Raw genomic sequence first — 17650 nt, 5'->3', positions numbered from 1 at the left:
CTGTCTTCTATTTACCCCACCTACACCTACTTTAGGAAGAATACTTTTTTTTTTGCTAACCGCTGCCCCGTCTCTGTTTTTTCTTCTAATCAACTCTTGCTTGTGCAGCCCTGTCTTCATGCTAATCATGCTGCCATGTTGGTCAACTCTTAAATATTATGCCAATCCATCACTAGAAACAAAATCAGCTTAGTAAACTAAGTACTTTGAGTCTGAGTTGTTCAAGAGAATAGGACACCACTTGCTTGTCCGTTTCCAACGTAACAGTTAAGAGACGTTTTGAGGTCTCTAAAATCTGAGAAATGTTGTTCCATCCCTCTGTCTTCAGTTTTCCTTCTGGTAGGCCTATGTGAGGTTGGCGACATACAACCGACGCAATAGGCGCACGCGGAATAGAGGCCAGTTAGTTCAGCATCGGTTTATGTAAAACCGTCCTAATTAGAAGACGCAAAAGAGACGATACTGCCTCAGGCGTAATCTAAAAACGATGCTGAAGAGTTCATTGTCCCACGGACATTATAATCCTAAAACAAAACAAAGCTTTGACCTTGTTTGTTTTTGTTTGGTAAGAGTTTAACCGCAATTTCAATACAAGGGGGTTATATAAGTGCCGAAGATTAAAAAATGAAATGGTATAGGTTTCACGCACCTATCAACACTATTAGGTTATTTAAGAGGCGTGACCTCCGAGTTTAACGTCCATTTTCGAAAGGACTGAGCCAAAATTTAATTAGGAAATTCACGTAAAGTGCCTATCCCAAGGACACACCATTGGACCGGGCTGAGGCTCGAATCCATGAATCCACTATCTCACGATAACGGGTCCAGTAGCCTAACCACTTGGCCACTGACGCCACCTGAAGATTAGAGGTGTTACAAGAGAGAAACGAACACAAAAAAGGAGAGATAAGGAGACGATAGATGTTTGATAAGCGAGAAGGAGGAAATCACACCAGAACACCTGCCAATCACCCACAAACATGGATCACGTTACTAAATATATCATTGACTTTACAACTGGGAAGAGCTCAAGGATGGAACATTGAAAAGTCAACAGATTAACAGTTGAGAGAATGCATTTTATTTTTGTTATGTTCTTCACTGTTACAAATGTGACACGCTTTACGCCAAGGTATAAACCAAAAGACACCATGTTTGCAAATAAGGGATAGAGAAAAAAAAGTGCATCTTCAAAAAAAGAGACAGAAGTTACGTTTATTAAACACATCTCTTGGCAAAATTCACACTACACTTATTGACGATTCTTGATCTGGTTTGCAAGCCAGTGAGTTATGCTGGTGCACAAATGATGCTTAATCTTTATGTACTGTTAGGGATTTACAATGATCGCTGAGATTGAGCAGGTATAATAATTGTCAAAGAGGTCATAGATTTAGACGCTAATCACTTAGTTGCCATACAGCTTGTATCTTTTTCTTTGACAAAGGCCTGTTGTTGTTCTGATATACCATGTCCTTCTCACACTTCCAAATAGTTTTACACTCTCTCTCTCTCTCTCTCTCTCTCTCTCTCTCTCTCTCTCTCTCTCTCTCTCTCTCTCTCTCTCTCTCTCTCTCTCTCTCTCACACACACACAAACACACACACACACACACACACACACACACACACACACACACACACACACACACACACACACACACACACTTATATGCATACTCCCTCTTCCATGATCATTTCTTTATTTATCATTCATTATACACTGTACCAACTTTGGAAGAGCGAGTACATGAGCACACACAAACACATTACAAAGACATTCATATATGCCTGTACACAATGATACATCCACATTAACATGCAAGGGTCTGTGTTTTACCTCAATGAAAAACTTTTAACATAGTTGCAAAATATATTTTCACACCTACAGTTAAGATCCATCTCTACATTGAGTGGTCCTCATTTTATCATTCTTTATAGAAAGATAATAGAAAAAAGAAAGAGATATAAGATTTAAAAATACATTTCGTGTAACAACCATTGTGCTGAGTGTTAAAAAACATTCACATACATTTGCCAATGTGATAACACACTTTAATTGCGGAAAAGTAATTTGATGTCGAAGTCGTCGTAAAGGAATGTGCCCAAGCCGCTGTCAGTGGCTCACCGGCACAGGGGTTCCGACCGCCAGCCGCTGGGAGCAGCTTGCCGGAGATAGTGAATTAAATAATATGTAAGTTAATTCACTTATCTCCCAGCTCCAAGCCTGAACAACTATTACAATCAAGTGTCTTGACAGGCATTTATAATCATGCAATGTCCTTGAAAATAGAAAATCAAGGTATGAGCACTTTCCTGAGAAAAGTGAACGACTGGATGTTACAAATGTAACCTATAGAAAAATTTATGTCAGAAGGTGAACATGCACAATGAAAGGCAAAAATTGTTTTAAAAACATATTTTCCTTATTAAGGCCCCCTAAATTGCTGGTGCTTACATGGAAAAGTGAGTGCATTAAAAAGGACAAAAACAGAAAAGAAATTGACAACAGTCTTTCCTTGATTCCGGTAGGCATAGACGCTTATTGCCTGATATCCATTGATTGTGAGGAACTCAAACAAAGTATTTCAACTGAAACCCACGTTTGGCCAAAAATGTATATTTTACACGTCTGGCGAACACTTTGATACTGTGAGGTATTATCAGAAGTGGAAATCCACAAAGAATGCAAGCCAACAGCCTTGCATATAAAAAAAGAAAAGAAAAATGTGCAGTTGGTTGAATTTGAACCCAAAGCATACGCTTGTATACTAATATTACATATAAAAGTCTGGACATCCCTCATCAGACCATATTGGTATACACAAAGGTACACAATCAACAGCCCTTCATTAATACATGTAACATAATAAATAGCCTAATTATTCAAGAGAGTGATGAGATGCAAAATCAAATTCCCAGTCAAACTAATATGTATCCCTCACAACAGGAACAACATATATTTCCATTTAGTGGTCAATGACTACCATATTCCACTGATAAGCAATACCATACAAGAACAATTAAATATCTAGTACCACATATGAGGGCCATTGTCATGAAATTCAGGCTCTCGTCAAAATGGCGAAACTGAAAACTTAAGCAGCTATTTTGTCGCTGATTTTAACTCTAACACAGACAACTCCTACCTAATTCAACTGCAAATACCTTGCCTTCTATTCAAGATAGATGGATATTTTTTCATCAAAGGCAACAAAAATAAACAAGCTTTAAAATGATATTTTTTGCCCAAAAATTGACCAGAGCCTGAATTGAAAACACTGTGTAATGACCCCTATAAAAGGATCTAATAAAAACAAAATCCTATAACCTTTTTAAGGCATCATTCATGTTATTAGAAAATATAAGAGAATATTTACAATGTCACTTTAAAATAGCTTAATCTTTTACTGACATCTAAAACTATGCCAAATCAAATTTCAGAAGAACAAAGTTTCTGCGTTAATAAAAATCACCTTTTAGGTCTCAAATCAAGAAAAGACTGAAAACCTCTGCACTTTTGACAGAATCTTTTGACGCACAGAAATACCATGCATTGAGTAACAAGTTTTTAAATTATCACAAATAAGAATAAAATTTTAAAAATAATATTACCTTTTCCACAAGCAAGTCAAAATTCTCTGCTGTTTGGAGCAATATACACTTATTACCTCAGAACTAGTAGAACCATTAGTTCAATGCGCTGTGAATTTTAAACTAACACACATCTATGAACCGAAATGTATTTTTACCTCAAACAACCCATATTGAATTTCAACCAGCCCACAATTATATTAAAGAGGTTAACATAATCCCCCCAAAACAGTTTTCAACAACTTTTTTGAGCATTTCCTATCATAGCTCTCCTCATCGGATGCAATTTGTCGATGGTGGGGTTATCCAAGACTTGCTTCATGCGAGTCTGGAACTCACGTTCAGCTTGTTGAGCCTTGAGGAACTCGTCATTCTCTCGTACACGCTCATCCTCACGTAGACGTGTGTTGTAAGCCATCTGGTCCACCAGATCTTGCTGGTATCGAAGGCGCCCGTGCATGTGTCTTGCTGCTTCTTCAGCATCCAGACGCTGGTTTTCCTCAATACGACGCTGGAGTTCTTCCCGCTCACGAGCAGCTTCCAACTGTTTACGCTCATTCTCCATCACTGGAAAGAAGAATTCAAATTTTATTCCAGGGCAGAAAATAATCATTATTATCTACAAAATGTACACATAATTTTGGGCAAGCACATAATAAGGTCAAAATTATCAAAGACGGCAACCCATTGAAAAAGAAATAAGTGGCTATTTTAGACAGGTGGCCATCTTACATAATGTCATTATAATGTACAAAGAAAATAAAACACAAAGGGTGAAATAAAGGAGGTAGCCATTTGTACAGGTGATTGTCTCATACAGGTAGCCGTTAGAGCAAGTATATATGTCTGTATGTGTATGCCCATGCATGTGTGTGTGAGTGTGTGTATTTATGTGTGTGTATGTGTGTGTGAGTGTGTGTGTGTGTGTGCATGGGTGTTTGTAAGTGCTTTAGTGTGAGAGAGCATGCGTGTTTGAAAGACACTCTACAGTATTGCTCTGTTAAATTTGATGCACTACAAATTCAAACTTTTAAAGACAAGCGGGCTAACCCAGATTTCGGGGGTTTCCATAAATTTTGACTACATCAAAAGTGGGCATCAGCCTACCCATATGAGAAGTTTGGTTTCATTAGTGTGTATATTTCTTTGGATATAGAGAAAATTCTCCTTGTCTTTTAAGGAAACTTAACAAGGGGCAAAAACTTTACCTTCGATTTTCTCAAAACAGCATTTTTCGGGATAGCCCCCTTGTGCTTAAAAGCCACCATATTTGTTTGGCTTTTTTGCTTTAATAAAAGCATGACTCAGTGTCCTCCAGATTCATTTCTGACACACAGAAGTGCTCTGTTTTATGCTTGTAAATTTCATATTTTGAAAAGCTGACACATGTTGAGAAAACTGACACTACTACAGAAACTGATGAAGCTTTAATTTAATTTAGCCTAAATTATATCTAGTGGATGGTAAAGTCCTCTTGAAAAAAAAACAACCAAACAAACAAACAAATAAAACCCTCACAATACTGTTTATCCATTTTTGTCTTATCATATAAGTATCCATTTGCTCTGGCTGAAAAAAGTAGACCACTCAGTGGCACAGCATAACCACAACAACAACAACAACAATCTTACCAGTTTTCCCATGACTACAGTCTGGTAACTCACAAAGAAAGCTGTTGGGGTGGGGATGAAATTGCTTATACCAAAAAAAAGCACAGAACATTGGGCTTAAAGATACCTAAAGAACTGGGAGAAGTAAAATACATTTGTTTATTTTTTTCTAAACACTGAATACACCAGACAAATCAATACCACAATATATGACTTACATCTTTCCTGGAGCTGTTTTGCTCGTCCAGCCATGACATCATCCAACAGCAGCTTGCGAGCCTTCCTTTCACGACGCCACTGCTCAATGCGCTTCTCCCATGCAGCCTCCACTTCCTGTTGGATAAGCTTCTCCAGCTCTCGCTCACGAGCCTTCTCTTCTTCCATGAGCTGGTGCAGATATTCTCTGTAGCGCCGATCCTCCTCTCGGAGCTCTCTCTTAAATACAAAAAAAAAATGTTTGAAGAAATTGGTTTGAAAAAAAACCCAATTCAGATACTGTTAAGTGTAAGACTCCACCATATGTGTTGTGTTGGTGGCTTAGTGGTTAAGCTCTCAGACTCATAACCTAAAGGTCTTGGGTTCGAATCCCGTCAGGGGCTCGACTATGTGTCATTGGGAAAGGCACTTTACATGAATTTTCCTCACTTCACCCAGGTAGGAATGGGTACCCAGCTATAGAAAGCGAAAGATCTTGTCAGTTTGTTAGTGTTTGAGTGCTTAATTAGCTGCTTGCACTGTATGCTTCCCGGAAAGCTGAGAATGTTTCTGGGTGTTCTATGGTCTACTAGGGTAATAATATAGTGTGTAAAGGGCATAGAGTTTGCTGTCGAGCAGGGAATATGCACTATACAAATGCTATTTATTATTATCATAATTATTATTATTTTTTATTTTTTTATTATTAATAATATTATAATTATCATTATTATTATTATTATTATTATTGTATGCCATTTTGAAAAGTGACATATGACAGTCTTACAGTGAGTAGTCAAAATGTGATCAAGACTCACATAATCAGTGGCGGTGGATAGTGAAGGGCTCACAGGCTTGAAGCCCCCTCCCAACCCCCCAACTCTATCCCACAGTAAATAAATGTTTCTTAAATAACAAAATAATCAGATGACCCAGTTATAATTGCACGCAATGAACACAAAGTGATCAGCTTGGTGGTTTGCTCATTTATCCAATCACTGTCGTCTTCGCTTACAACTAAAGTAACCTAACAGCCAATCAAATATCTGTAAGGCTCAGCAAAGTATGAGCCCATTTCCACTGCCCTTCTTTAACGAAACTCTTCTTGTAAAAAAGTAGAAGATTTGAAAAAAGACATTGTACTGAGGGCTCACACTCTTCTAGTCATGACAATGGGGTGAAAGTTTACGACGCACTTTCCCCAACTGACACAGTTACCTGTGCGCGCATTGGACCTTTGTTTAAGCGATTTCTATTTTCCTCGACTACACGGCCTAACCACCAATAGTCGGAATATATTTGAAATGCTGTGAGTATATGTTTGTAATTGTACCGCTGAGATTTAACAGTTATAAATCATGTCGAACCACTTTTAAAGCAAGTTTTTCATCATGTAAAAATTAAGTAGAGGAAATTTGGAGGGGAAACGGCTTCCTCCCCACTATTCAGAAGATTTAGACAGAGAACAAAGAGATGGAAGACAAAGGTAACCTTCTCATTTGAAAGGTTCTCAAAATCCTGTGGCTCACTGTGGGTACAGAAAAACAATCACTCTTTAGCTCTTATTGCCTTGTTATTTGTTGGTAAAGAAGTGGAAGCAACCTAATCTCCACACAAATTTTGGCCACACACCACCACTGCACATAACGCCAAGCATATGTCAGCGACACAGCATTTAGGTGGGTTGTCAATACAGTCTGTCCTTGGGCAAGATACGATAACCCTAGCTCAAAAACAAGGTGCAGCACAGTGGTGACCAACAATATCCTGTTGATTTTCTGTATTGGAATGACATTGTGAATTCTGTAATGCTGATTAATTATTGAACATATTATAAAGTTCTATGTAGGTATGTTATGTATGCCATTGTAAACCAAATTTCCCCACACAGATAAATAAAAAAGGAATTTTCCTTTTCATCTTTATCCTTATACCTTGCATCCCTTTGCCCACTGTTGTCAGGTTTAACTGAATCTGATCATTTGCTGCTGTGCCGTCTCATGCTCAAATTTGAAAGAGGACCAAATTTGTATGCACATTTTTTCCTCTCAGTCAAATGTCTAAATGGCAAAAATCAAATGTTCAACCTTCATTAGACTTTCATTATCTCTAAAAAAAATAATTAACTTCACTGTAATGTTTTTCAAATGAACAAAATGGATTCATTCATACCTTGGTAGCTGTCAAGAGGGAAAAGTATAGTTTTCTTTTTACTTTTCTGATATTCACTTTTACTGTTAGTATAAATTACTAGTATTCAAACACTTGCGACAATTCTTGTGTAAAAACTATTATGAACTACTATACTTGTATTTTTTTTAATCTGAGAAAATTCCCATACTTGGAAAAACTGTATCTTTTGAAATGAATAAACTTGTCTTAAATAAACACCTTGAACTACTGATTTTGCACCTTTAATATTTTTTCAATAGCTCACTCACCTTTCGCTGCATGGTCTCCATGGCTTCATTGCGAGACTCCTCCAAGAGCTGCTCTAGCATCTTGAGGTCAAAGGCTAACTGCTCTTGTTCCTCCTTGGCCTTCTTTCTTGCCTTGGAAGCCAGTGATCTGTCCAGCATGTCACGAGTCTCTTGTTGCTTGCGTGCTTTCTCCTGGCGAGCCTTCTCATCCTCCAGTTTCCACAAAGCCCGCTGTTCTTTCTATTAAAAAATTCCAGAAAGTTTCTGTTAAACCAACTTTACAACATTCTTTATCCACACCACTTCACTCTCACTATCAAGAAAGTCAGTTGATTCATGTGCAAAACGGAATTCTTTGAACAATTGATTCATTCAAACCTGTACATTCAAAGAACAATATCAATCTCAGAGAGTAAAAGACATGAGAAAAATCTGTGCTGATGAATAAAGAAGAGCCAAACCTATTTAGGGCGTTCTTTCTTTACGTTGGCTATTATTGTCAGAAAGATCGCTATTATGAACTAGTGATAACATACAAAAGGTTCAAAAGAAAAGCAACCTCTCCACTTTCCATTTTATGCACCTCATAAGCACATTCACGATTATCCACTATTTTCTGGAAAAGAGTTTTGCTATTTGTCAAAAAGGATTTAAGTGGAGAAATATTTGAATTAATGTGCAACCTTTGGTCAGCATTTTGCTACTACAAATTATCAAAAAGAACCAGCAATGGCTTCATTGCTTGGAGAAGCATTCTAGCTGCATTTTGCTCAAACAGTTGCAGCTTTCCATAAAATTAACATTTAAAACTGATCATTCTCAAAGCTAAAAACAAAAGACAATGTGGTACACCCTTCCACCATACCAGCAGTTGAGCTTCTTCTTCCTTGAGCTTCTTTGCCTCCTCCTTCTGGGCCTGTAGAGCAGCCATCTGTTTGCGCAGGACTTCCAGAACTCCACGGTTCCTCTCATGAAGGTCCTTAGCTTCTCTTTCCTCTCGGGCGGCCTTCTCCAACATATCTTGCTCCCAAAGTTTGGCATACATTTGCTCGTGTGCACGTTTTTCATGTTCAATTTGCTCTTTCTGCCTTAGTTGTTCCAGTCTCTCAAGGCAGACCTGATCTTGATGGCGTTTTGACAGTGTTGATCTAAGTTCTTCACACTGATCCCTGAAAATACCAAGAATTTTATAAAAATATGTCTCAGCTACTTCTCAAAAAATAAATATAAAAAGTACATTTCTTAATTATTAGAGACAATCTAGTCAGCATTCAGGTGGGTAGTCACTGGAGTGCAAATCTGAGCAAGACATGTCAACCGCATGACTCAAAAATGTGTGTTTATCCGTATCATGATACTGAAAAGCATGGGATGTTTATCTAATCGCAAATTTGTTTTAGTATCCATTGGATTTAATGTAATACATATGTTTCAATAAACAAAGAAAAGCTCTAGTTTGTGTTTATACAAAAAGCAGCAGTTATTTTGCTTCTTCAGTCTATGATATATGCTTACTGGAAAAAGAACATGAGCTGAGGGAACAATTTTTGTTATGACTGATTTTGTTATTTTCTCTGTAACAAATATTTTTAGCTGAAGACTTTGTAGCTGACTCACCTGAACTGTTGATCATATTTCTCCTGCACCACAGCAAGTCTTTCTGACTCTCTCTTATCCTTCAAAAACTTTGCTCTTTCCCTCATTTTTGCTTGCCTTTCAATTACAGTCTCCTCTTTTTCTTCCATTTCTCTGATCAAACAAGCTTCTTCTCTGGCCAACAGCTCCCTAAGTCTGAAAAATACAAGGGTATGACAAGAAGTGTCAGAATAGTGCATTTAAGTGAAGAAAAGATCATTTGTGAGGCAGCGTGGTGGAATCAGGTCTCGTCAAAATAATCAAAGGGAAGAAATGCGCATTTTTATGCAGGTTTGTGAATTTTTATCAAATCTATATTTTCTGGCCCAACACCTTTCATGCCCATTAAAGAACTCATTTCTGTGTGGATTTTTCTGAAAAACGTTAATTAAAAGCCCAAAAATTGTAAAGTTTAGTTACCATCTACTCTTAAACTAAGGAAATAACTAATCTTTGGCGGCCATTTTCTCACTAATTTTACCTCTGAAAACAGGTGATCCCCGACCTCCTTCTTTCGCAAATATCTCGACTTGTATTCAAGATAAATTGACATTTTTATCATCCAAATAAAGACCAGTGAAGAAGTTTAAGATAATACCAATAACTCTACATACCCAAAAATTGACGAGAGCCTGATTCCACCCATAGAGTTACCTCCTTTTAAACTAGAGTCCGTACGAGGTTACGAGACACGGACACATTTGAGTTTGTTGGCGGCCATTTTTAGTGTGGCTAAAAAGTTTGTTTACATTTGAGTGGGCGTGTCTCTGCTCTTAGTCTTACGTGTTTTATTTGATTCTAACGTTATGTTTTGATTCAAAGCGATTCTCTTAAAGGTGCAAGCATGTGAAACCTCACCTCTGTCAGGCAGTTCAGTGATGTCTGTTTTCTTTTACTGCATCATCTATTTTTAGTGCATAATATGTCTTATAGACACAAATAGTCACTCCGGGTTTCTTTTTTAAAACATAAAGAGCCATCAGTAAGGTTCTGGGCCATGTGAAGTTAAGGTTGACTAGCAGCTAGATCTTTTTCACAATGGGCAGGAAATTTCTTAATCAAACTGAAACAGTGTACTTTTTATTGTTTTGTTTTATTGAATGTTGTCCAAAAACACTTTAGTAAAGGTTTTTGTTTCAGTTATCACTACACTGAGTAGAAAAACAATTGACTAGGCTACAAAACAACGTTTAAGTTCACTTTTTTTAAATCTTTAGTGAGTCCAGAGTTGTCACAGTTGCTTTACTAATGTCCAAAATTAGACTTACTTAAAACAGCAATAGGAGGAGCTTTAGTTTAAGTGCTGTATATGGTCTTCTTTAGTTCTTAAAATCAATATAAACCAAAGTTTAATACCGACATATGAAAACACTACTTATAATTTAGTATACTTTTTTTTAAAGTGAACATATGAATGAAAAATACAGTATCCTGTTCAAATGTCACAAGGGAAAGTTAAACTCGATTTTAAAAATACCAGTACATGTATTCATCATTTGTTTGGCTGAATTTGCTTTATCAAGAGCTTCATTGCATTCCTACAACTAAAGGCTGAAAAACTCTGGAATTTTTTTTTCCTATGGCTCATCCTCATTTAATTTAATGGCAAACTCATATATCTGAGGGGGGCTGGGGGGGGGGGGGGGGGTTGGTATTGGGATTCGGGAGGAGAGAGAGGGTGGGGTGGTTATAGGAGGTTCCCATGACACCCACATCTTTTTATACTTCTTTTAAAAAGTTCTAAAGGCCCTATACGCTTTGATTCAGTCAATAAGAAATAAACTACCTCGTAGGTAAAGTGCTGATGAACAAATAAAGGTTGGGGTTTTTTTCTTCTTTTTTTTAAAGCCCATATCACTATCTCTATCTATTTAATAATACATTTATTTGTAGATCTAGTTGTAAAAAGAACGCCGTATTATTGCAATTTAATAATTTAGATATAGTACGCCACGGCGCCCATGTAAAAAAACAAAAAACAACAAGAACCAAGCCTCGCCTATCGCGTATGAGAGAGAGAGAAAACATGCCTAGCCCATTGCTTTAGCATGAACTCCTTCACACAACTTGCCACAAAAAACATGGCGGACGCCGCTGTCAAATGTGGCCATCGCGCAAGCAAGGCGAGAGAGGGGCGTACGGTATCTAGTACTATAGTGTACATCTATGATTCCACCACGTTGCCTCACATTTATTCACTGCCACCAAGGTTTGCTACAAGCATTCTTGCAAAGAATCATAGGGAAACTACAAACAGCAATCAAACACATCTGCAATTCCTCTTTTTTCCCCCCCTTATTCGATAACGGTCAGTAAGATGAAAGTATAGTTCTAAATTAGAGCCTGAGGAGCATGTAAGGAAAGATAGTAACTTACTCAATAATTGGAAAGAATGTTGAAACATCCATCAAATGAAGGATAGTCCTTATGAATAGCAAAGGGTATTTTCACAAGTTTAAATTTTGTCCACAATTGAGTCCAAAGTTTCTTTTTGAATTGTTCTATGCATAGCCACTAAGTAGTTCACTATACGTGAAATCCATGCCAAATTCATTCATTTCATCAAGACTTAAATTAATGCTACGCACAAAAAATATCCTTAAAGGACAATGCAAAATCATTTTTTAATCTTTTGTGATTTACAGTTACCTCCAGTTCCCATCTTTCTTATGGACTAAATCCTCCATAAATTAATGAAAAGCATTGCTCAAAAAGTGTATGCATCACCAAGGACACTTTTTCGATTACATTTCCATTGCTTTTCTTTATATTGACAGGACTGACAACCAAACACAATTGCACAATGAATACGTACTATTAAATTATAAGCCATAGAAGAAATAGAAACCAGTCACATATTAGTTAGCAAAGACTTTTGTGTTATCAATAATCATAGAAAAGAGACCTACTTTTGCCTCCTGCATTCCAGGTTGTACTCTACAGCCTGGGACATAGTTTTCACTTTGCTCTTTATGTTATTTGCCAGAATGTGCCGTTCTGTGTTTGTTTCAAAGTCAGTGCGAAGATCTTGCTTCTTCTGTTCCTTGACTTGTGTCTCAAGCTCCTTGGTGCGATCATCGTAGGCCCTATTTTTCAAAGTAAGCCAGTCTCCGGGTTTCTTGGATGGGTTCTTTGCGATCTGTTAAAAGAATTACAAGTTGTATTATCGATATCTTAATATGTTCAAACAATAACAAGAATTTAAAGCAAAAGAATTATAACTGTTTATCTTTCACAATAGTAGGGATTTTATTATTTTGTAAGCCTACCTTTTTCTTTTTCAATGTCCTGATTCTTTTGGGTGCCACATATTCATTTATTATACTGAGAGCACTTAATGCTGGATAAGGTTAATAGACATTGTTATAGTGAAAAATCACTTGACAGTTTAGGCAAAATACAGCTCTCAGAAAAAAGGTACCATTAACAACTGGAAACATGTCATGAAATGAGCAATGTTATTTCTGATTGCAGCCCATGTATATCAATGATAATATGTGTCACGATGCTGAGAAATCAGTGCTCATCAATTTTGGCATATGGAGATATTGGTATAATCTTACATTGCCTGTTTATTTGCCTTGCTTTTGATATTTAAAAAAATACCCATCAATCTTGAATAGAAGTCGAGGTATTTGCAAATAAAGAAGGTGGTGATTGTTTGATGTCAGAGCTAACATTTTAGAGAAAAAGGCCCTAAAGTTATTTAACTTCCAAAGCCGTAGGGTCCTTGAAAACTGCAAATTCACATGTTTGTCCCTTTGATCAACATTTTCAAAATCAAATCAAAACACGGATGTATTTTAAAATGTTTATAAAATGATTGAGCACAGAACAAGATTTGTATAAAAATTGCCCAACGGACAGAAAAAATGCGATTTATTTGATATCGCTATATTTTGAAGAGGGCGTAGTTTCACCACGATGCAACACATGTATTTTCCTAGAATTATCAACATGATGATGATGATGATGATGGTGGTGGTGGTGGTAATGGTGATGGCAATGGTAATAGTGACAAAGATAGTGAAGATGATGATGGTTGCTGAAAGTGATTAAATAATGATAATGATGTTCTATGAAATGATGACGCTGTTTGTTAGTAATTTAATTAATTCTGATTTTTTTAGCACCTACGCTACATACATACACACATACACACACACACACACACACACACACACACACACACACACACACACATACACACATACATACATACAAATGTGTGCCATGGTGAAGAAAAAAAAGCACTCATCAAAATAATGAAATCAAAGAAACCAGCATATTTCTGTTCGTTGGGTAATTATACTGATTTTTTTAAATTGGCTCAACAATTGTTATTGTCTATTTAAAGACAAATTTCTGAGTGGACGTTCTGAAAAACATTGATCAAAGATTTAAAATAACTTTGAAGTGACTTAATGATGATTTACATTGTTTATATTGTGTTTTTTTCAATTTATCATAGCACAGGCTTATCATATATTTTTCTGAACCCTTGCAAAACAATAACTGTTGTCTTTTAAGTTTAAAAGATTCGGTACTACTTAAGAATCTGGATCCCGTTTGGACTAGTTTTTACCCCACCGACGATTACTTCTGGTTCTAAACAATTATTTTTTTATGCGTGTGCCGATAGGCCTATGGAGAGAGAGCCTATCAAACCTAATAGCTAAATATCAAATGATGGTCAAATTCAGGGGGGCATGCCCCCTCTGAAACCCCCCTTGTATTGTTAAAAACAAGTGAAATTTTACTGCTCATTTTGTAGGCTCTACTGATAAAACATTGATATCGAATATATAAATCAGTATACAAGATATCGACAGTACTGTGTGTGGATGATGCCAAGTCTAAATACAGACGGGACCCAGATTCTTAAGTTGTACCGAAGATTCTACAGATTTCACTGATAATTAACTGATCTATTTTTCCCACTGTTTTACAGTAATTACATTTTTATACATGATGTCCTGGTACTCTGAACGTAAGTAATCCCAAAAGTATATTTTTATTATGAAAAACAAAGACCTTGATCCCAAAATAAATTATATTAAAAATGGAAGTGACTATTCTCACCCGGGGTGAGAATAGAAATACGATCGACCTCTCACCCAGGGTGGGACTTGCCACCGTTGGCTATTCTCACCCGGTGTGAAACAAGACCTGTTTTTCCCAATTTCGGAATACTTTCTATCGGTGTGGATGATCAAATGGATAAAAGCAAAGTAAAAATTACGTTATAGCATAAAAATAAGCCAATTTGATCGTCTTCAAAGATGCTGTGGCTATTTCACTTTTCGAATCGAGCCGAACTACGCGGGTCGCCATTTTGTTTTGCCCGGAAGTTCTTGAAAGATCTACTCCTCCCTTCTTCTCTCTCTCTCTGTCTCTTTCTGAATACTGTCTATCGGTGGGGACGATCAAATTGACCAAAATAAAGTTAGAAAATGACGTTTAAACACAAAAGTAAATTAATTTGGTTGTCTACTAAGATGCTACGGCTATTTAACCTTTCAAATCGAGCCAAACTACGCGGGTCGCCATTTTGTTTTGCCCGGAAGTTCTCGCGCTACTCCTCTCTCTCTCTCTCTTTTTCGCTCTCTCTCTCTCCACTGCCCACTGACAAAATTGTACGCTTTTAGGCTAACAACAGTAGTAATGGAACGTTTGTTCACGGCGCAGAATTCTAAAAATTTTCTGTTATCACAGTGTAGAATTCTGCGGTTCAGGGTAAACGCAAAATTGGTTGGCCTAGATCAAGGCTATAACGGTTAACGCACACCAGGTGAGAATAGCCAAAAGATTCGCCTGCGCTATTCTCACCCCGGGTGATAATAGAGGTGGCCATTAAAAATATGGTGATTCTTATTTGCGGTTCTGATAAATTTTTTTTTCACGTCAAAGTGACATCAGTACCATCATAGTACTTTTTTCTTGATTTTTCAGGGTTAGACCTAAAGCAAAGAAAATGACAAGCTTAAATTATCTCATATAAATTAACAGACTCGACAAGACTAAATCTAGATCTAGATCTAGATCTAGATCTAGATCTAGAATCTAGTAGCCAATGCCAAGACAGTAAAAAACTACTGTTTGCAAAAGAACTTAACTTTCCAATCTGGCCTGGATCTGGATCTAGATCTAGATTCTAACTAGGCCTATCTAATTATCAGCATAATGCAGTATATAAATATAACATATTAAAATGCAACCACTGTTTGTTCCAGCCTTATGCCAACTTTATGGAGGCATAAAAACCAACACATTTAAGAATTTAAGAACTTGATTAAACAGCGGTTGTACTTTAATCGATAATTTATTAGGCTTCCATTAATTTTAGTTTAAAAACAGTATCGTAGTAGGTTGCATCTATGTACAATCAAATCACAACAACAGCAATGTGTAGGAGTAGGAGCCTTACTAGATCTATAGACTATAGATCTATACTTACAATTGCTACAGAACTTGGTTGTATTCCCCGGAACTCGCGAGTTCTGGGTAAATACTTTGAGGCCATCATCTTGAAAAGTGTATGTTTTATACGCACAAAAGGAGAATAAAATGGAATCTATGATAAAGCAGAAAAGTCCCTTTATCTAGACAAAACTCAAACAACGAACACCATCCTTCGCTGTTGTCACAGTCGGTAAGGGAAGCGAAGTAACCAAGGAAGTGCGTTTCGCCTCGAGATTGCACGAGATTTAGAAGGGGCCGTAAAGGGGCTTTCGCAATTTCTCTCTTCAAAGATAATAATAATTAGATTTTGAATTTCTCTACAAACAAGCAAAAAGTAATTTTTCGATAAAACTAACGGGAGTGGATACCAATGATTTCGGTCTTTTCAGCAAATGAGAAAGATTGATGTGGTTCTTCACAGCATCCTGAGTTTCCTGAAATTTTAAGATTTGTTTTGATGGGTTCTGTCGCCTATTGGAGATTTGTTGTGAGGTCCTTGGAGGTTCCTCAGATTTGGCTTCAACTTGGCCTGTTATAGCCCCTTTGGTGCAGACCACATCTTAGGTCTGTGCCACAGAATTCTACACTTATAGAACGGGAACTGTACCACGTGACCTGTGAGGAATTGAAGACCGAAAACAATGGCGTCGTGAGGGCACTATTTATCGTTTTCGGAAGTAACCCTATAGCTTTTAAAGCAAGAGCGGCTTTTACAAACGAGTGAAAAGTGGAACATTTACTGTCCAGTTTGTAATTTTGAGTTACAGAATTCACTGTGCAACTAGAGATTGGAATTAAGGTTTTAAATTGTTGTGTTTTGAAGTGCAACAACAGAAAAAGCAGACATACAGAGTTTATATAGATATATATAAGATCTACAGAACTGAAAAAAATTCATAGCACTTCTAGCTTCCCACGCACATTTTGCATACGCATATGGCCTACGTAGTTTTTTAGTAGTAAAACTTATTACAAGAAATTTGTTTTACACTGAACATATTTTTTCACTAGATCTTATTAATGTTCTCAAAACATGCGTTCAATAATTAACTTTATGTCGCCAGCAGAAGTAGAAAAAAGGACGGACTTGCTTTTAAAAGAGATTTAGCTCCAGCTATAAACTTTTTAAAAATCTGTAGAAACCATTGACTGGGATTTTTTTAAAATATATTGGGCTAGTATTTATTAAAGAATTTTCTTTAAAGAAATTTCTAGAATAATATAGAACCTATAGATGTGTACAAATGTTTGAAAAAAATACTCATCGGTTAAGACGAATTGATATAGATCTAAGTCATTGTGTAAAAGTAGGAGAATCTAGATCTAGGTGTTTGATAGTTCAGTAGCCTAGATATTTGATAATAAGTTGCGCATCAAATTTTTGACCGCATGCTACAGTAGTGAAGATAGCGTATTATTTTCATCCGAAACATTAATTTCCGCATCCATACACCTTTTTGAGCCTTTATAAGCACATGTAGTCCTACTTTAATCCGTAACAAGACAACACTTATTTTTTCTTATACGTGTTTAAAAATGTGTGTTTGTTTACTGTGTGCGGGCATTAAAGATTCCAGGTCTGACGAATGTATTTATTAAATAGCATATAGGCCTATAGGGCAGGGGTGGCCAACGCATTGCGATACGCACTTTTATCAATTGATCGAATTGTAACAAGACTTCAATTTGATCCGTAACAAGAGGCCACTTATTTTTTATACGTGTTCATGAATGT

General features: G+C 36.8%; 1 protein-coding gene across 1 annotated transcript; it reads right to left on the bottom strand.

Moving 5' to 3' along the window:
• Positions 1 to 1058: 1058 nt before the first annotated feature.
• On the bottom strand, positions 1059 to 16480 carry LOC101852663 (cilia- and flagella-associated protein 53). The gene is made up of 7 exons (XM_005090161.3): positions 15911 to 16480; positions 12363 to 12592; positions 9436 to 9609; positions 8684 to 8987; positions 7840 to 8058; positions 5422 to 5638; positions 1059 to 4160 (listed from the first exon to the last, which is right to left on the bottom strand). The coding sequence occupies exons 1-7, from the start codon at positions 15977 to 15979 to the stop codon at positions 3829 to 3831; spliced, it is 1545 nt and encodes a 514-aa protein (XP_005090218.1). The 5' UTR covers positions 15980 to 16480; the 3' UTR covers positions 1059 to 3828.
• Between the last annotated feature and the right edge of the window lie 1170 nt (positions 16481 to 17650).

This window comes from Aplysia californica, unplaced genomic scaffold (assembly GCF_000002075.1).
Source record: "Aplysia californica isolate F4 #8 unplaced genomic scaffold, AplCal3.0 scaffold00013, whole genome shotgun sequence".
Classification (NCBI taxonomy): Eukaryota; Metazoa; Mollusca; class Gastropoda; order Aplysiida; family Aplysiidae; genus Aplysia; species Aplysia californica.
This window is presented reverse-complemented; position numbering and strand designations above follow the sequence as displayed.

Coding starts and splice junctions, on each gene's coding strand:
- LOC101852663 (XM_005090161.3), bottom strand. CDS start 15,979: ATGATGGCCTCAAAGTATTTACCCAGAACTCGCGAGTTCCGGGGAATA. Junction 9,610..12,362: donor CTGGAATGCAGGAGGCAAAA/GTAGGTCTCTTT, acceptor TGTATTTTTCAG/ACTTAGGGAGCTGTTGGCCA. Junction 8,988..9,435: donor AAATATGATCAACAGTTCAG/GTGAGTCAGCTA, acceptor TGGTATTTTCAG/GGATCAGTGTGAAGAACTTA.